The sequence below is a fragment of the Scyliorhinus torazame genome, chromosome 17, assembly GCF_047496885.1.
Source record: "Scyliorhinus torazame isolate Kashiwa2021f chromosome 17, sScyTor2.1, whole genome shotgun sequence".
Lineage (NCBI taxonomy): Eukaryota > Metazoa > Chordata > Chondrichthyes > Carcharhiniformes > Scyliorhinidae > Scyliorhinus > Scyliorhinus torazame.
Window position 1 is genome coordinate 167,667,807 of NC_092723.1, and position 21,159 is coordinate 167,688,965.

General features: G+C 47.9%; 1 protein-coding gene across 9 annotated transcripts in view; it reads right to left on the bottom strand.

Annotated features, from left to right (window-relative positions):
• Positions 1-21,159, bottom strand: part of caskin1 (CASK interacting protein 1) — a 733,094-nt gene that overhangs the window by 109,105 nt on the left and 602,830 nt on the right. For 6 of the 9 annotated variants that reach the window (XM_072481603.1, XM_072481604.1, XM_072481602.1 and 3 more), the window contains exons 9-11: positions 19,242-19,336; positions 11,992-12,109; positions 7,550-7,768 (exon numbers count right to left, since the gene is read on the bottom strand). In XM_072481603.1, the coding sequence (XP_072337704.1) occupies positions 7,550-7,768; positions 11,992-12,109; positions 19,242-19,336 (432 nt within the window). The remainder of the gene's footprint in view (positions 1-7,549; positions 7,769-11,991; positions 12,110-19,241; positions 19,337-21,159) is intronic. The other 3 variants (XM_072481608.1, XM_072481606.1, XM_072481610.1) reach the window with 1 other exon arrangement.

A 21,159-nucleotide genomic window follows, 5' to 3' on the forward strand; every position in this document is an offset into this window, starting at 1 on the left:
ATCTGAGGCCTTGCAAGTAGGTCAGGAATGCGTGATTGTTTAGCAACTCTAGTTTCATAGCTCTTGGAATTCAATTACTTGTTCCAACTGTGTCTGTACTGTATTAATCCATTCATCTCCACCTACACTAATATCAGTCAGAGGTGGACAGCCACTATCATACAAAGTATTGTGCCTTTCAAAACCCCTCCTGAGAGTAGGCCAAGGAGCACTGCACAGCTGTTATGGTACCATCAAAGTCACTGTCCTAATACACCAGAGAGAAGCTACATTTGATATGCCCATATGACGTTAACTATTTAATAAATAAAAGTAAATAAAGGCTTGCATTTATATAGCTCCTTTCATGAACTCAGGACTTCGCAAAGTCCTCTGCAGTCAGTGAAGTGTATTTTTGAAGTGTATTCAGCGCGGTGGCCACTGGCACCGGAGCATCAGCCTACATTTGGCGCCCAAACCCCGGGAGTGGGACTGGGAACGCTGAATGCTGCAATATAGAGTCAATATAGAGAGTGCCGTCTGCTGAGCGGCAGCTGACATTATGGCGTTTGAATTTTGAACTTTAGAGGTCGTCGAATGCAACTTGGAAAACAAAACCCACCGAGGGATAAGGTTTAAAAACCCTGAAGATCAAAAACAGATCAGAGGAACTTCAAATAAAGACAGAAAAGGCTCTCCGCCAGACCTGCTGAGTTTATCCAACATTTTCGGTTTTAATTTCAGATTTCCAGGAGTCCGCAGAATTGTGTTTTTATTTCCGAGGAGCTTGGCTTTCCGCTGTTCCCTTTGTCCATTCCCTCTACAGAGAGACAGCATTCTTGCACTTTACATGCGTAAACTGTAGCACTGTGTTCCAGCTGGCAACTGCAATTCTGTCGGACACACGCTGACTTGGAAGTGAATCTTTTACCAGAAAGCACAGTGTTTGCTACCTCTAAATTGGCCCGTGTATGACCCGACTCCTGAGGTGATTTTCCAATGTTTTCAGAGGGAAGAAACCACAACACTCATACTGCTGTGGAAGCTAAAGCTTCAGCTGACCATTGCCGCCTATCCTGACCCTCCTATACCACCGGACACAGGCAGGTACCCCCCCCCCCCCCCCCCCAAAAGGGCACCCGAGAGCTAACATTAAACCGAAGCGGGATCCAAACAAGCCAACAGAAGCAGTTCAGCCAAAGAGAAAGCGGCCTTCGTTGTGAACGTGACGATCTGTATTCCAGCACAGGGGGATAAAAAGCGCGCACATCCTTAGTTTCAGTATTTACAGCTGCAGCTTTGCAAAGCATGTTCACAAATTTTAAAAGGATGTTCAGAGATTTAATGAGCTACCTTCCAACAAAAGCAACCCAGAAATCACAGGGTATCACCCCCTTCAAGTGAGCCTGCGCATCTGGGCAGCGAGATTATAATTTAACATCTGTTGAGGAAAACCAGTTACATCGAGGACCATTAGAACATAGATTATTCATTTCAAATTCACGCACTAGGGGAGGTTTTTTTTAAACATCTAATTGAAATGCAGTATGTGCTGCTTTCTGCTGTAGGTTAGCTACTGGAGGAGGGGGTAGGGGGGGCTCCATACTTTATATTTCGGAGCTTTGTCGACTGTTAATTACACCGTGTAATATTTGCCAAGGCGCGATGATGCTAATAATCGCATTTGCCGGTTTCAATGAACAAAAAAAACTTGTCTCCCCCCCACTGCTACCTACTGTCGCGTCAAACTATGGAAAGTGCAACTGGCTTTTTATTGGATTAATAAAGCAGAGAGGCTGCAGATGCAGGCGTTGTGCTCCTCTGAGCACAGAGGGCTAAGAAGCAGCTTAACGGAGGTGTTCAAACCTATGAAGATTTTTCATAGAATCCCTACAGTGCAGGAGGAGGCCATTCGACCCATCAAGTCTGCACCGGCCCTTGGAAAGAGCACCCTACTTAAGCCCACCCTAACCCCGTACCCCGATAACCCCACCTAACCTAACATGGACTCTTAGGGGCAATTTTGCATGGCCAATCCACCTAACCTGCATGTCTTTGGACTGTGGGAGGAAACCGGAGCACCCGGAGGAAACCCACGCAGATAGGGGGGAGAAAGTGCAAACGCCACACAGACAGTCACCTGAGGCTGGAATTGAACCCATGTCTCTGGAGCTGTGAGGCAGCAGCGCTAACCAGTATGCTGCCCTCGGATGGAGTAAATAGGGAAGAATACTGGCAGGAAGGCCAGTAACCAAATGGCACAGATTTAAGGTGCTTGTCAAAAGGGTCAGAGACAACGTAAGGAAAAGAGTATTTCCGCAGCAGACCTTATGATCTAAAACGTGCTGCTTGAAAAGGAAGCAGATTCAGTAATAAGTTTGCAAAGGGGAATCGGATAAATAATCAAAGGGGAAATGCTTGAAGGGCTTTGGAGAAAGAGCAGGGGGAGTGAAACGAATTGGGTAGCTCTTTTGATGCACAATGGGCTGAATGGTTTCTTATTCTATGATTCGTTCAAGGCAATGCCAAAGTGCATTGGCTTGTCGCTTATTAAGAAGAAATGTTTCCTGATGCATCATAGGGCTTAAAATGCATCTGCTTCTTCCATCATTCAATTAGTTGGAAACATGGGGCGGGATTCTCCGACCTCCCGCCCCAGCCGTGTCCCGAAGTCTCCGCCACCAGAGATTCGGCAGGGGCGGGAATCGCACCGCGCCGGTCGGCGGGCCCACCCCCGCCGATTCTCCGGCCCGCGATGGGCCGAAGTCCCGCTGCTGGAATGCCTGTCCCGCCAGCATGGATTAAGCCACCTTTTGAACGGCGGGACAAGGCAGTGCAGGCAGGCTCCGGGGTCCTGGGGAATGGGGGGGGGGGAGCGCGGGGCGATCTGGCCCCGGGGGGGTGCCCCCACAGTGGCCTGGCCCGCGATTGGGGCCCACCGATCCGCGGACAGGCCTGTGCCGTGGGGGCACTCTTTTTCTTACGCCTTCACTATGTCAGAGGCGGAAGAGACCCCCTCCCCTGCGCATGCGTGGGGATTACGTCACCAGCTGCTGGCACTCCCGCGCATGCGCCGACCCGCGTCGTCCAGCGTAGACCTTTCGGCCCCGGCTGGCATGGCGCCAAAGGCCTTTCCCGCCAGCCGGTGGAGCGCAAACCACTCTGGCGCGGGCCTAGCCCCTCAAGGTGAAGGCTTGGCTCTCCGCGCCTTTGGGGCGGCCCGACACCGGAGCGGATCCCGCCATTCCATTACGCCGGAACCCCCTGCCCAGCCGGGTAGGGGAGAATCCCGCCCATGATGTGATTCCCAGTAAAAATGAGCAGGAGGGTAGGGGATCGGAAAGGGAGGAAGTACATGGAGTTGACCAATACATGTACTTTTGCTGGTATTGATATTAAGATGCAGAGTGAGAGGTGTACTTTGCGAAAGCCTCTATTATATTGCTGGGCCACCAATTGTACTGTTGATGCCTAGAAGATACATATATCAGTGCATCTCCCAGACCACTGATCTTGACTCAGGCCAGGAGTGTCCACTTTCTCAAAGTATTAAAACAAGCCTCTCTATTAAGTTCATGAAGTGAGTGCGAGCTACTTTGTCTGGACATCTTTTTAAACCTGACCACACATTTAACTGGAGTTAACTGTGTCAGACCCAAGTGACGTGGGACTGCGTTTATTAATGATGGGTTGAGGGCAGGGATGGGGGGTGGTGGTCACCCAACACTGTGGTTTGGAGTTCTGTTGAGGCCTGACTTCAGTGCATTAAGATGGAAATACAGGTCAGCCATGATCCCACTGAATGGAGGAACAGGTTTGAGGGGCTAAATGGCCTCCTCCTGTCCCTGTGCTCCTTATGTTCCTATGTCCAGTGTTATAGAACATAGAATATACAGTGCAGAAGGAGGCCATTCGGCCCATCGAGTCTGCACTGACCCACTTAAGCCCTCACTTCCACCCTATTCCCCAATAACCCCATCTAACCTTTTTTGAACACTAAGGGCAATTTAGCATGGCCAATCCACCTAGCTTTCACATCTTTGGACTGTGGGAGGAAACCGGAGCACCCGGAGGAAACCCACGCAGACACAGGGAGAACGTGCTGTCTCCGCACAGACAGTGACCCAGCCGGGAATTGAACCTGGCATCCTGGTGCTGTAAAGCCACAGTGTTAACCACTGTGCTACCGTGCTGCCCAAATGTTAGCTATGATAGTTAATCAATGTGCAGTAAAAAATACACTGCCCACTGGGATAAAAGTGCCAATATAATGACAGTCTTCAATCACCCACCTCTTCCCCATTCTTCTCCATCTGTGTTCAGTAACAGGTTTCTATGCTCTGGAAATATTGATTTAAGTCTGTTTTGTCTGACTCACACTAAATTACCATCTGTCTCATACTTCAACACATCTCTCCATAGTGACATTCTATTGCTGCAAATGAGATTTCATTACAGAAGGACTGCATAGAACTATTGATTTCAGCGGCAGAAAGTACGAGTCCGGCCACTTTAGTCATCCTTTATTTGGAGGTGATGATTGACTGGTTTCGAAAGGTCTTCAAGATGGGCACACAAGTAACTTCGGGGAAATGCATAGGCCTGTTCAACCATATCATATGGCTGATCTGTCTCTCAACTACATCTGCTTACCTGTCCTCTATATCCCTTGACTAACAAAAATCTATCGATCATAATTGTGAAAATTTTGATGGAACCCCATCATCCACAGCCTTTTCGAGAGAAGGGAATTACTGATTTCCACTCGTCTTTTGTGTGAAAAAGTGCTTTCACTCTGAAAGGGCCTATCTCTCAGCTAAGCTTGGAAAATCTCAAGCAACCGACCCAACTATTTCAATCTTGCTGTTAGTTGTCTTTGCATAGCAGCTTAAAAATCTTTCTATGAAATATGCAGCAGATCTCTAAAGATACTTTGTATAGTGGTTAAATATAATCTATAAATGAGTAAAGTCGATTTATACGTACCTTTCCTTTTAAGCATTACATTTTGCTTCATCTTCCTCCCAATCTTTCTTCCCTCCACCTCTCATGAAGATGTTGACTCTTGCTGCATTTGTTCCCTTTGGTTGCCTTCTACTACCTTGCTTAAATGACCACTATCTATATATACGCCCTGACATTAAGCTGTATTGAAGAGCTGATGGGCATCGCATAAGAAATCTGTTTCTGCCACCTTCTGGGTTCCATATTCTAGCAGGGTTCATTGAACAACGGTCAACAGCAAGAAGCTTGGCTGATTTCCCTTCCCTTTTCAAATGGCATTGAGGAAAGTTGCATCCCCAAGAACACCGCCATCTCCACGTTCCTCTCTAAGTGACACTCCATTATGACATGGAAGTAGATCACTGTTCCTTCAATGTCGCTTGGTCAAAATGCTGGAATTCCATCCCTAACGGCACTGTGATTGGGTCGACACCAAACGGGCTGCAGTAGTTCAAGAAGGCGGCAATTAGGGATAGGCAATAAATGCTGGCCTTGCCAGCGATGCTCAAGTTCCATGAATAAATAAATAAAAATAAACTCAGCCACTCACTGAAACATCAAAGGAAATTCTACTCAATGTATTTCATATCATTATGGCGGCACGGTAGCACAGCGGTTAGCACTGTTGCTTCATAGCGCCAGGGTCCCAGGTTCGATTCCTGGCTTGGGTCACTGTCTGTGCGGAGCCTGCATGTTCTCCTTGTGTCTGCGTGGGTTTCCTCTGGGTGCTCCGGTTTCCTCCCACAAGTCCCGAAAGACGTGCCGTTAGGTGAATTGGACATTCTGCATTCTCCCTCCGTGTACCCGAACAGGCGTCAGAATGGGGCGCCTAGGGGATTTTCACAGTAACTTCGGATTTGGATTTGTTTATTGTCACATGTACCGAGGTACAGTGAAAAGTATTTTTCTGAGAGCAGCTCAACAGATCATTAAGAACATGAAAAGAAAAGGAAATAAAAGAAAATACATAATAGGAAAGTAACTATTTTATTGCTTGAAGAGGTGTAGAACAATGCCACTGTACTGCCAGTCAATGCAGCTGACCATTTCTGCTTTGTGTAAATTAATTTGCTCCCGAGAAAATAGACCCACATTCACTTTTAGAAGGAAGTTTATCCTACCAGTTATCCTATAAATTTGAAATAATTATATTATTTACTGCCTTTAGCTCTTAATAGACTTCATTAGCTTCCATTCACACCCCATACTTTAACTCTAAAGCTTCTTCAGAAAGAACTTCCCCATGTCTATTTGCCTCAACTCATTTCATTTCTCATTATAATTTTTAAAAATGAAGGGCAAAGTCTCCTTCAGCATTATTGGATGTGAGCTTTGTACACAATCTGATTTGTTTCACAGGAACATGCGGAGTCCCTCTTCATACTAATAAGAGGTTTCCCAAAGAGACTGTGAACGTTGCAGGCAAAATTTGTTACCGAGTGACAATAAATGTGATGGGGCCCTAACCAGCGCTCCCAAAATCCCAGTTGCCAGGCTTGCTCCCTGCCGTAGCAATCCCCTTTATTTCAAAGGTTGACTTTGAGCCTGTGCAGTTGGCGGAAAAATGGATGATACCAAATTGGCATAGTCTGCTTTACATCGGGCAGGAGATACAAAAGTCTGAGAACACGCACGAACAGATTCAAAAACAGCTTCTTCCCTGCTGCTACCAGACTGCTAAACGACTCACTTATGGGCTGACCTGATTAATACTATACTCCTGTATGCTTCACCCAATGCCAGTGTCTATGTATTTACATTGTGTACCTTGTGTTGCCCTATTATGTATTTTCTTTTTCTTTTATTTCATTTTCATGTACTTAATGATCTGTTTGAGCTGCTCACAGAAAAGTACTTTTCACATATTGGCACATGTGACAATAAACAAACCCAATCCAATCCAAATCTGTATTCCTGTTGACATCAAAATGGAGATAAAAGCTGCGAGAGATATAAATTAGGTGGAACCACCGGTTTTGCATTGTTGCGTGAAGCGCTTGGACACATTTTCATGGAATCATGGCGTCTTGCAGCACAGAAGGAGGCCTTCTGGCCCATCGTGCCTGTGTTGGCTCTTTGAAAGAACTTTCCAAATGCCCTCATTCACCCTGCATTTTCACCGCAACCTTGCAATTGCTTTTTCCTCTCAAGTGTTTCTGTCAGTGCACTCCAGATCATACCAGCTTGAGGTGTAAAAAAAAAGTTTCCTCACCTCAATTTCTTTATTGATATGATGAGGTTGCCTAAATAAAACCGTAACTCTCTAGTACACGGCCCTGTCAGCCCTTTTAAAATGAGTCACCCTTCAGCAAAACAAAGAAACTTGAAAATTAAAGACATAAATATTAAGGCACATTGGTTTCTTATAAGACTAACGCAAGGTTTCCCAGAAGTAACCAATAAAGTCGAAGGCGTGAGGACGATGGGGGGAGGTAAAGCAACATATTGTCTCGTTTTAGTATTTAGCAGATTGGTTTCCAAAAGGAAAATTGTGAGGCACCTTATTGAGATGACCTTTTGGGAAACCCTGGTGCAAAATAAAAGAAAGAAACGTTTAATAGACTACCTTGTCCGTGAGGTAATTCTTCTATACTGCTATTGGCTCTGTGATAACCAAAGGAACTGAAAAGTGGCTGATGATGGAAAGGTGGAGGTGGAGGGGGTGGTGACAGGGAATTAAAGTGATGAGTGGAGTCACCATTGACTATTGTCGCGCCATAGGCCGTGAGCTGTATCTTGTGATATTGCTGAGAATTGTGTGCATAAACAACTGCATCCCAAGAACCTAAAATGTTGAAACAAAAAAATGAAAAAGAAAAGGCAAAATATAGGAAGCAACAGCAAAAAAAATTCTCAAACTTAAAATGTAGTAAGCAAACAATAGTTAACACCTTTTAACTGTTACCATGTCCCAGAATGACGATGTGTTCGTACGACAAATGTGCTGGTTAGTACATATTGATACCTTCGCGTCTTAATCTTTGAGGCCGGCATTGGTATGCAATAGGTATCTTAGTACATTCAGAAAAAATAAAATCATCCGTGACCCTATATAGCACCAGATTGGCTATCACGGAGGGAGTTACAGTGCCATATAAGATCCTGACTATTTTGCTTATGTGGGAACATAAGAATAGGAGGATGTCATTTAGGCCTCCGCCACCCACACTCCCAATCCCTAGGCCTGTTCCATCATTCAATAAAATCAAGGCTGATTTGTGTCTTGACTCCATTTGTTACATGACCCTGAATTCCTTTTACACAAATATGTCAATTCAGGTTCTGAAATTTTCAATCAATCCCATGGCCTCACAGCCCTTTAAAACTACAATGCAGGCTGAATTTGTCAGTTAGAATTAAATTACACCGGTTGTAGGACTGCTTTGATTGACAGGCCATCTGGCGTAGGTGAGAAGAAACCATTGCTATCTATTCCTGTAGTTTCAATAGAGTTCTTTGTTACCATTTTCCAAGGACCATTCATTGTGCATGCTTGGCTAAGTTTTAAACACTCCTAAAGCACTTATTTTAGCAAGGGTTGCTGAGTTCACATTTTGATTGATAGTTTAAAAAGGCTATTAAAGACTTAGCTGTCTTTGGTGTTATACGTGGATATGCTTTTGTTTGTTTTTATAACAGATTGAACACTTGAGAGGATTTAAAATCTTTGAATGGGTTTCATTAAGGAGCTTTTCCACTGTATGAATGAGAGGTTTGTTAGATTGTTAGAAGTTTAATTATTTCCATCCACACATGGCTCCTGAGCTCTGCCCATAATTAATACTGGGCAAGTGACTATCGAGATGGCATAGATGGTATGAGGTGGCAGGAAATGTATTAGTTTGCATGGAGGGGGCATGGGGAGTGTGTAGGGGAATGCAGGGATTGGAGGAATGAGGGCTAGGGGGCTAGCTTCCTGAAAATTGGGATGAAGTCCCAGAGAATCGATGCAGGCCTTCAAACCGGTTTGCTTTGCTGCACCCCCCTTCCTCCCCCACAATTGTGGCTGTCTATGATCTGCCTCCCAGCTAGAATTGTATTGTACCCCACACTAACACTCCAGAGCAGAAATCGGGTGTAATGGGGCGCTTTAAAATGAGGTCGGCTTGCTGAGTTGGAAATTTCTCAACTCGAGCTGCTGGCCTCGATTGCGAAAATCCGACATTGTGAGTTCAAATTCCACCTGGACAGTTTGAGAACTCAGTTTAAATAATTTGGAAATAAGAAGCTGGCATCAATAAACAATGGCCATGAATTTGTCAGATTGTTCTTGTTGTGCATTCACATTTGTCCCTAGCTGGAACAAGGGTAACTTTAAAAGTTCAACCAGGTGACGTCCCATTGACTTTATCAGCAGATTGGGCGGGCTGACAATCAGTCTATTCTAGCAGCCTGTGAGAAAACGCCTTTCCGATAAAGCTCTTGTTTGTTTGCACTTTGTCTGCAAGCCTATCCTTTGAAAATACCACAGTTCTAAAAACACAACCAGTTCACAAATGCCATTTAGAACATAAGAACATAAGAACTAGGAGCAGGAGTAGGCCATCTGGCCCCTCGAGCCTGCTCCGCCATTCAATGAGATCGTGGCTGATCTTTTGTGGACTCGGCACCACTTTCCGGCCCGAACACCATAACCCTTAATCCCTTTATTCTTCAAAAAACTATCTATCTTTATCTTAAAAACATTTAATGAAGGAGCCTCTACTGTTTCACTGGGCAAGGAATTCCATAGATTCACAACCCCTTGGGTGAAGAAATTCCTCCTAAATTCAGTCCTAAATCTACTTCCCCTTATTTTGAGGCTATGCCCCCTAGTTCTGCTTTCACCCGCCAGTGGAAACAACCTGCCCGCATCAATCCCATCTATTCCCTTCATAATTTTATATGTTTCTAGAAGATCCCCCCTCATCCTTCTAAATTCCAACGAGTATAGTCCCAGTCTACTCAACCTCTCCTCGTAATCCAACCCCTTCAACTCTGGGATTAACCTAGTGAATCTCCTCTGCACACCCTCCAGTGCCAGTACGTCCTTTCTCAAGTAAGGAAATCAAAACTGAACACAATACTCCAGGTGTGGCCTCACTAACACCTTATACAATTGCAGCTTCCTAGTCTTAAACTCCATCCCTCTAGCAATGAAGGACAAAATTCCATTCACCTTCTTAATCACATTTAGGGAAGGAAACCTGCTGTCCTTTCCTGACCTGGCCTACGTTTGACTCCAGGCTCGTAACTGTCCCCTAGAGCGGCCTAGCAAGCCGCCTCAAGTTACATTCAAGAAAGCAGCTCTTCCCCACTGTTTCACGAGCAATGAAAACTGGCCTTGCCCACATCTCAAAAACGACTCAACATTAAGATATTTGATAATGAAACCATTAGCCGCATCAAATGACCACTTCGCACCAAACAATTTGGGGACATAAATAAACCCTGGCAATCTGTGGTAGTGGGAATGTGAAGCTTACGTTGTGCTCATTGTTTTATTGAACTCCAAGTCCCTGTTGCAAGGGAAATCGTCAATCTCCATTTTAGGGCACCTGACTGATTTCTTTGACTCTGGACGCCTAGAGGGTTCAAAGAAGAGTCATACCGGACTCGAAAAACATTGACTCTGTTTCTCTCTCCACAGATGCTACCCAGGCCTGCTGAGGTTTCTCAACACGTTCTGTTTCACACGTCTAAAGAGCCAGCGCGGGCTCGGAATCCATTAAACTATCCATCAGTAGGTCAGAGTTCAGATAGAAACAGTCCTCATTAATAATGGGAGATGAACCATATGGGAATCTTGAATCATTCCGCCGAGATGTGATTTTAAACGGCTATAGCTCTCCAAACCAACCAAAGGTAACTGTCCGAATGGAAAAAGAAGATTTTGAAATGTGTGTACAAGCAGCACCTCCCTGAAATTCCATTGTGGGATTCGCCCATTTTCCTGCTATCTGGAAGTGGAGATCTGTCACTAGAGCCTTGCGCTAATAGGTAGTCTGCTCTTTAATTACATTGAAATAAGGTTTACAATATCAAATACCTGTAAATCGGCTCAAGGGAGGGTTGGTTCTGATCTCCAGCAATTGGAACATCTACACTTACTGTTGATTTAACTCGCCAATGTGGTTGGGAAATGGGGTGAGGGGTTGGTGATGGTGCAGCATGGAGGCTCTTGGTTGTGACATGACTTTGTCCCATGCCGGGCGCACCATTCTCCCACCGTCCCATTGATCACTTCCAGACACTCAGCGGAATCAGAAAGCCAGGCTAGTGTTGCTTTTGTATGTTGGCCTCATTTCCTGCCTGCACATTACGGGACTGGTTCTATTCACGAGCAATGCCACCTCCAGCTAGAAATAGGAGCAATGACCGATCATCAGTCTCCATTTCAGGGCAATGCGCCCACTCCCGGTTATTTAATAGAACACCTCTCAGTTTGTTTCTGACACTGACCTCAGGCACTATGTTTACACAAACACTCCGACCTCACTCGCTATTTGCACCTCAATCATTATTAACAAGGAAATGTAAAGTCCGGCCTTGAGCCGATGTTCAAAATTGCACAAATAATACTTGTTGAACTCTCAGCAGATACTTCCTTTTGTGAAGTTTCATTTGTAAATCTATGTATTTTATGAACTGACTGCAAACATATATGGTTTTGAACACATTTAGTTTTCCTGGCAAATAAATAAAATAATAAAACAGGCTCAATTTAACGTTCATCAGAATAAAAATCTGACAATAGCAAGAAAAATTATTTTCTAGAAGGAATAGCTACCAAATCATACACTTGGAGGCGTTACAATTGCTTGATTCCTCATTTTGGATGTGAATAAATAATGAATGTTAATACGCACCAGATTCCCTCATGCATAACAGGTACCAAAGAAACCAATATTAAAACAGTTCATTTAAAAAAAATACTCGATTGCCTGAATACATTTTTTGTTTGGCAATTTGAAGTGCATTTATTCAGGTTTCCTGTGACAAAGGTGAGGAGGAATATTTGTGTTTTACCTGATCGCTTGCTAATCACCTCCGCAATAGATGATGGGAAATATCCCACTCTGTCGTTGCCGGTTCTGTTGTCATGGATACATCCTTTCCACCTCCCATCAGGATGCTGCTCCAGAACCTTCAGGGAAATCAAAGAAAGTACAAATTTAGACACCTTTGGAAGAAACTTCGATGACTTTTGATCCTGTCAGTGTATACTGTGGGGGCTGTGTTTGACGGAATAATCCATGTGCTAAATATATAATGGGCCTGAGGCCTTCTCTTAGTCCAGGACATGCAGCCTGTAAATCTGAGAGGCCTAGAAGAGCCGTTAAGGCAGGTTAAGCTGCACCCGTACTATTTACAGTCTGAAATCGTGCTGCCATTTCTACTGGATGTGTTGTTCCCGTCCTTCAGGAGTATTCGTTCTACGTGTCGTCCTGTGCCTGGACAGGTTTTTGGAAAGAGTTGAAGATAACAAAAGCAGATTATGCTGAAAGCAAGATGAAACATCAGGGACGAGATTCTCCGACCCCCCGCCGGGTCGGAGAATCGCCGGGGGCTGGCGTGAATCCCGCCCCCGCCGGTTGCCGAATTCTCCGGCACCGGAGATTCGGCGGGGCGGGAATCGCCCCGGTTGGCGGCCCCCCGCCCCCCCCCCCCGCTATTCTCCGGCCCGGATGCGCCAAAGACCTGCTGCTGGAATGCCTGTCCCGCCGGCATGGATTAAACCACCTACCTTACCGGCGGGACAAGGCGGCGCGGACGGGCTCTGGGGTCCTGGGGGGGCGCGGGGCAATCTGGCCCCGGGGAGTGCCCCCACGGTGGCCTGGCCCGCGATCGGGGCCCACCGATCCGCGGGCGGGCCTGTGCCGTGGGGGCACTCTTTTCCTTCTGCCTGCGCCACGGTCTCCACCATGGCGGAGGCGGAAGAGACTCCCTCCACAGCGCATGCGCGGGGATGCCGTGAGCAGCCACTAACGCTCCCGCGCATGCGCCGCCCGGCAATGTCATTTCCGCGCCAGCTGGCGGGGCACCAAAGGCCTTTTCCGCCAGCTGGCGGGATGGAAATCAGTCCGGCGCGAGCCTAGCCCCGTAAGGTTAGGGCTGGGCCTCCCAAGATGCGGAGGATTCCGCACCTTTGGGGCGGCGCGATGCCGGACTGATTTGCGCCGTTTTTGGCGCCGGTCGGCGGACATCGCGCCGATACCGGAGAATTTCGTCCCACAGATGTGAGAAAATAGAAGTAAGAAAAAAGACAAGATAAATCTAAAAACATCAAGACCGAAAGGTCAGGTTAAGTCAGGACACAGCATGAAGGCAATGAGAAGAGAAAAGGTGTCTCGCCTTAATTTAACCCCACCCTACCTGCTTTCTGTCAGATTGCAGGAGGTGTAATTGGGCATTCTAATTAATTTGTCAATGTTGCAGCGTATTCCTAATTGTATCAGGCCAACTACTAATAAAGCCTTGTTGGATGATCCTTATGATGAACAGTTCGACTCCTGCTTGATGTGGTGGTTGTTGGCCTATCGATTGAGGAGTGATTAATACCTTGATGATATTGTTAATGGTGATGGCTGTGTGTGGAGCACCACCTGCTGTATTTTTGCTGTATTGCTGGGGATTGACCGAAAAGAGACTCATTGGGCGGGATTCTCCCAGCCCCCTGCCGGGCCGGAGAATCCCCGCGAACGGGCCACGCCGCCCCGATGCCGGCACGTGATTCTCCGCGGTGCGGAGAATCGGCGCCATTGGCACCGGCGTGGTTGGCGCGGCATCGGTCGCGGGCCGCTCCATGCGGCCGGCCCGCTGATTCTCCGGCTCGGATGGGCCGAGCGGCCGTAGGAAAAGAGCCGAGTCCCGCCTGCGCCGTTCTAACCTGCTCTGAGCCGCTGGGACCACGGCGTGTAAGGGTCGGGTGGCGGCCTGTGGGGGTGGAGGGGGGTCCGACCCCAGGGGGGCCTCCGATGTGGCCTGGCCCGCGATCGGGACCCACCGATCGGCGGGCCGGCCTCTGTGGCTGGGGGCCTCCTTTCCTACTCGCCGGCCCCTGTAGCCCTGCGCCATGTTATGTCGGGGCCAGTGCGATGAAGGAGGCCACTGCGCATGCGTATGTTGGGGCCGGTGCAACTGCACATGCGCGGATCCCGCGGCGCCCAGTTCGTGCCAGGATCTGCAGCTGGAGCGGTGCGAACCGCTCCAGCGCCGTGCTGGCCCCCTGGAGGGGCCAGAATTAGACGTGGGAGCGCCCCGTTCACGCTGCCGTAAAATGCGACGGCGTTTACGACGGCGTGGACACTCTGCCGCGGGATTGAAGAATCCCGCCGCTTACTTCATCACTTCAGCCGTCATTGGTAAACTAAACATTTGTTTATTTGCAAATCACCTAAACCCCTTCAAAGTTTCAAAATAACAAATTATCCTGTCAGAACCGCTGTTCTTCACTCGTTTACAACTCGTTCCTGGGATGTGAGCATTGCTGGCAAGGCCAGAATTTATTTATTGTATCTTTTTTAGCTCCTGGGGCTAAACATGAAGGGATAAGGGGGGGGGGGGGGGGGAAGGCGGGATCAGGGTATTGAACTTGATGATCAGCTATGATCATAGTGAATGAGCAGGCTCGATACGCTGAACGGCCTCCTCCAGCTTCTATTTTCTACGCATGTTTCTATAGCAGTTTGGTACATCTGAGTGTCTTGCTCGGCCACTTCATTGTTTTCCATTTTTCCAATTAAGGGGCAATTTAGCATGGCCAATCCACCTACCCTGCACATCTTTTTGGGTTGTGGGGGTGAGACCCCTGAAGATATGGGAAGAATGTGCGAACTCCACACGGACAGTGACCTGGGGCCGGGATCGAACCTGTGACCTCGGCGCCATGAGGCAGCAATTCTAACCACTGCGTCACCGTGCCACTCTTGCTTGGCCATTTTAGGGACAGTTGAGGGTCAACCACATTACCGGGTCTGGAGTCAGGTATAGGTCAGACCAGGTAGGAACGCAGATTCCATCCCCCAAAGGCGATGAGTGAACCAGGTGGATTTTTGCAACAATCCGGTAGTTACATGATTATTTTTAATGAGACTAGCATTTTATTCCAGATTTATTAATTAAATATAAATTCTCTCAGGTGCTATTATAGGATTTAATTCATGCTTCCAGGCCCCTGAATTACTGGCCTAATATCATTACCACTGTACTTCCATCCTTACTTGTGATATTCTATCACCAGCCAGAATGAGTTAAAGGATTCCTCAGGGTTTCCTTTCATTCCTAACAGAGGGCATCACATCTCCACTCAAACATCAATCCGTAAAGCCACGGTCACTGTGCCTCGGAACACATTGGCGGCTGGTGTGGTGGGTGTTGCATTACCCTTAAAGAAGGGGCCAGAACAGTTCTTGACTGGAACAGACAGCACATCAAGTAGAAGGCAAATGTCTTCATAGGTAACAATTGGTCCAGCCAATCTTCTGGCTTGGTTGTGATCAGCTGAAGGGGTGGAAGAGAAATTCTCCAGAATATTATTATCCCTCATTGCCCCTGGATTTTTTTCTCTTTTCTGTTTCGTCATAGTTGCCGCAAAGAGAAAAGGTATGGAAACGCCCACACTCTGGATTCCGGTCAAGCACGATGAGAGGTTGTTGTTCATACAATCAAAATGGGGATCTGCTCAAAGCCCACGCGCGCAAGCACTCTGCTGACGTCACTGCACATCACATGGTGCAGAACCAGCAATAATGTATTCCCAGATACATAACACCCCTCCCACTTTACTTAATTAGTGCAACGACAACAATGAACATTTGTACAACAGATCCCCTGATATGTTATTTCTATACATATATACAATTCAATAAGACAGTCTTTGTGGCCAATCTCTATTCCTTTTTGTTAGACATGGACGTTCATGAACTAGGCTACTTGTGACCTCAGAAGTATCCTCGTTCCTTTCTGTACTTTTTGAATAGTTATTGCAGTATCTGTCACTATAGGCATTGAAAAGTCCTCAGAAATAGAATCTGAACTCGTCACTGTCTCTGGTCTCTGTTCCAAAGTATAGCTCTCGAGATCTTCTAAAGGTGAAACCTCTTGAGAAGTTTCTGCAAACTCACTTCATGAAGCAAGTAACTGATCAGTATGACGTCGCCAAACTCTTTTATCGTCCATCTGTACGGTGTCAGATATTGGACCCGTCTCTGCTAGGATCATAGCTGGTACCCATTTCTCGTTGATGGTGTAATTCCCAGCTAGCACTCTCTCTCCCTGGTTGAATACCCATCTTTTAGAGATTTTTTCCCTCCTAGCAATGTGTAATTGCTGTTGTTTGACAATCTCTGAAGTATCAGGTGGAGTTAACAAATCAAACTGCATTTGTAGTTTCCTCTTAAACAACAGCATTGCTGGTGAACTTCGCATGTAACAGTGTTCCGGTAAGATTACATAGAACATACATAGATATTAGAAATTTGTTTACTCTTCTTGATAATCTTCCATGATTTTTTTGATGCTTTGATAGAATGCCTTACTAATCTGTCTAGTTCTTCCTCAAGTTTAAGTTTGATGGCTTCTGGTACAGTTCCAGCTTTGAGAAATTTGGGTGTGCTGTCAGGCTTGATTTTTTGTGTACTTCAACGCCAGTCATAGAGCCCAGTGAATCTTGAAACACCTTCTCTTACTTCTTCAGAAGATGTTGCAAGTTGCCCTTTGAATCCACTAATTAAATGACTGTTTCCTAGTTGACACTAATCTTAGCCAACCCTGCTCTGCCAAATGGAGCAGTAAGGTTTCCACAGACAACATGAAGAGACAACTTTGCCGTCAAATCATTTGCTTTTATTTTCAACACTTTTAATGGTACGTCCTTAGGATCACATTTGAGGTTTTTTAACAGCAGATGCCTCATCTTATAATGATAAATTGCTTCAGGTATTAGCGATACTGCTGCACTGTCCGACTTCCATTTTAATTTCATGACCTTCAAGTTTTGGATATGTCCAAAAACATTGTTCACTGCCCCACATTGACAAGACACCTCGCTTAAACTCTTGCAGGAGCTCAGTTTTTGTCTTTTGAGTGATCTTGAGCTTCGTCCACTAATTTGTAGGCACGAGTAGATTGTTTATTTGTGTTGTTCTTCTTGCACCATCTTAGTGTGGGAAATGTTTTCTGAGCCCAGCAAGCTTTGGCAATGTGGTCTTTCTTACCACCATTCTCACAAGTATTTGACTTACCCCAGTATTCCTTGCTGAATGTCCAACCTGTGTACAACGATCACACGTTGCACCTTTTCAGTCTTGTTCCTTGAGGTATCCATTTTGTGTAATCTTCGCCCCAGCCCCTATCAGTGAAGCTTCTCCCGTTGCAAACTTCATGGGCGGGTTTCTCTGATCCCGCGCCAGCGAATCGCCGGGGGGGGGGCACGAGTCCCGCGACGCCGCTCCAGCGCCGGCCCGCCAATTCTCCGCCGACCAGAGAATCGGGGCCAATGGCGCCGGCGCGGTCGCCACGTGCCGGTCGGGGGCCGCTCAATGCGCCCCCCCCCCCCGGTGATTCTCCGCGCGTGATGGGCTGAGTGCCCGCTGAGTTCGGCCGAGTCCCAACAGCATCGTTCTCGTGTGGTCCTACCCGGCGGGACCTCGCCATTCTGGCTGCGGGGGGAGGGGGGGGCAGCCTGGTGGGGGGGGATCTGACTCCGGGGGTGGGGGGGGCCTCCACAGTGGCCTGGCCCGCAATCGGGACCTACCGATCGGCGTGCCGGCTATTCCGGTGGCGGCCTATGTTGCATCGGGGCCGGTGTGGTGACGGCAACCCACGCGCATGCGCGGACTCGCGCCGGCCGTGCTGGTGCCCGTATCGGCAGCTGGCGCTGCATGAGGCGCTTCAGCGCCGTGCTGGCCCCTTGTACGGTGCAGGATCGCTGCTGCTAGGGGGCCAGTTGATGCCGTCGTAAAACGCTCCGGCGTTTACGACGGCGTCAACACTTAGCCCCCTTATCGCAGAATCCCGCCCCACTGATTTGACAACTTCCACAGCAGCTTTCAAGTTAAATCACTGACAGTCAGCAGCTTCCTCTGAATTGCTTCACTGCGTGATCCACAAACCAGCCTGTCTCGAAGAGTATCATCAAGTGTTGTACCAAATTCATAATTCACTGGAGGATTTGTCTCCTGTTTTTGCTGGGTGAACAAGATTCTGTAGCAGCGTAAACGTTTTACGGCCAACTGAGCTGAGAAATGTTATGACCTTTAAGTCCTCTGGCATCTGATTAGATATTAAAACCAATTGCCCACCTTCACATCCGTTGCTACCTACGATCTGCTTCTGGGGTTGGTGGGCCAGATTCTGTTCCCCACAGTCCCCTGAAGTGGAAATTGTGCAATTCACTTTGTGCTTACCACTGAGGTAGGACAAGGGAGCTGAGAAGCTTCCTGACTGCAGCTATCTGCCTTGGAGTTCCAGTTGTCTTAACATGTTCAGGGGAGGGAGTGGGGGAATGGTTCTACAACATAAAGGTGCTCATGAGGTCCTACTTTCTACTGCAAACATTTCGCGGCTGGGTCTGTTTGTTTATTGGAATGCTCAGTTGAAGGGCCACTGCGAGGGACATTGCCAACGATAAAGTACACGGTAATCAGGAGGTAGCTCTTAAGTAATGAAGGAATGAGGGAGCGGAGGGGTGACATGGTTTGGTGGTCCTGGGAAATTAATGCCATTTGTGTGGTGGGTTTCGACTTCAACACCTTGGAGATGTAGGATAGGGGAAAGAGTCTGGAGGCGGTGACGGAGTGAGAGCGAGGAAAGGACAGAAAGTTTACACTATCAGTAAAATAGGGAGAGGCAAGAATGGTTGTGAGTTGGAGAGAGAAAGAGAGATTGAAGAGCTAAGGGCAAGAGAGGCCCATCCAGGTGAGGGAAATTTGCTAATACACACAGCCCTTAGAAACAAATGGCCTTTCCTATACTGCCGGAGGCCAAAGCAATGGGGCGTTGTGATAAGCACGGTGCACCCATTGTAAAAGATGATCAACATCCTTTTTATAGAACAAAACAGCAAATGCTTCAAGACGAAATTGCATCAACATAACAACAGTTGCCAGGAAGTGTTACAGTCCACAATACGACAATAATCAATCTTGTTCATCGAACAGCCATTGTTCCACATTTATTCGGAGGTTTTGAATGCATGACACATTTTTCTGGGGCAATCCACATGTTAATCCGAAACGGAGGCCAACAAAATCATTTGCTTGATTTATCAAACTTACTGTAATAACGTCCCCCATTTTCACATTAAGGCTGGTCAGGTCATAATTGTTACAGTAGTCCTTCACAGCCCTGACCTGCAGGGCAGCAGAGGCATCTGAAAAATCAGGAAGAGGAGACATTTATTATCTCTAGGCATCTGGTCAAGGGGCGTTAAAATATTAGCAATGGGAAACGTTTGATTGTCGCGAATCCTCCAGCCAGTCAATAGGGAGTCGCTTCACTCTCCAAATGGATGTGGGAAGGTGGGCAGGTCGAGTGACCAACGATGGGAGTGTGGAGGTAGGGCCGTTAGCAATGAGTGCGTGGGCTAGGTTGAGGGAGTGCTGCATTGTCAGCGATGCCATCTTGAAATGAAAATCGCTTATTGTCACAAGTAGGCTTCAAATGAAGTTAGTGTGTGTGGTAGTCACCACTGATGTATATATTAAGTCATTTGTGGTAAGACCCTGTACCACAGGTACGGGGGTAGTTTCCTGCCTGCTGGCTCTGCCCAGTAGGCGGAGTATAAATATGTGTGCTCCCCATACAGCAGCCATTTCACCAGCTGCTCTAGGAGGCCACACATCTTAGTGTAATAAAGCCTCAGTTGCATTCAGCTCTCGTCTTTGTGTAATTGATAGTGCATCAATTTATTACACTAAAGTTTTTAGAAGATGGACCGCAATCAGGCAACGCCAAAAAGGACTTTGAACATTGGCTAGCTTGTTTCGAAGCTTACATCAGGTCAGCACCAGACCCAATTCCGGAAGCTCAGAAGATTCAGATCCTCTACACACGGCTGAGCTCCAACGTCTTTCCGCTTATCCAGGACGCGCCGAACTACGAGGAAGCCATGGCGCTACTGAAAGAAAACTACGCTCAGCGGACTAACACGCTTTACGCCAACGCATCGTCTCCACGCGCAGTCAACTCCCTTAGTCAGAGACTGTGACTGTCAGGCCGTCACGGCCACGGGACACTCGAACTTGCTTATGAGGGACGCTTTTGTTACGGGGATAGGGTCAGATTACATCTGCCACGCCTTTTAGAAGGGGCCACACTCGACCTTGCGGCAACCAAAAAGCTTGCACTCTCACTGACGGTCGCCTCGCGCAACATCCAGGCCTACACCCCAGGCCGCGCGGCCCACCCCTCCTACGCATCGTGGACTCCGCAGACGGCCGCCCCATCGGGTACCCCACTCCCACTTGTGCCGCACGGCAGCCAACCAACCCCGGGCGCCCCAAATGTTATTTCTGTGGGCAGCCGAAACACCCCCGACAACGCTGCCCGGCCCGGAGCGCCCTTTGCAAGGCCTGCGGCAAGAAGGGGCACTTTGCGGCGGTGTGCCAGGCCCATTCAGTCGCCGTTATTGTTCCGCCCCCCCCCCCCCCCACCCCGTACGGCCAGTGAGCGCCGCCATCTTCCCCTCCTCGGACCACATGCGGCCCGTGGGTGCCGCCACCTTGTTCAATCCCCATCAGGTGCGGCCCGTGGGCTCCGCCATCTTGCCCTCCCAGGAACATCAAGCGCCGCCATCTTGTCGCCCCCACGGCACGTGCGGCCCGTGGGCACCGCCATCTTACCAGGACCCATGCCCCCTGGGCACTCCATCGTCTGCCACCATCGACGATCAGCCGCGTCTCGCCTCGGTCACGATTGACCAGTCTCGCCCACACAACCAAGCAACCGCCTCTACAAACGTGAAACTCGATGGGCACAAGATCACCTGCCTGCTGGACTCCGGGAGCTACATTCATCTCGATACGGTAAGGCGCTGCTCCCATGCGGTACACCCCGCCAATCAGAGAATCTCCCTGGCCTTCGGGTCCCACTCCGTGGCGATCCGTGGGGACTGCATAGCCACTCTCACTGTCCAGGGCGTGGAGTTTACCGGCTTCCGCCTCTACGTCCTCCCCAACCTCTGCGCTGCCCTGC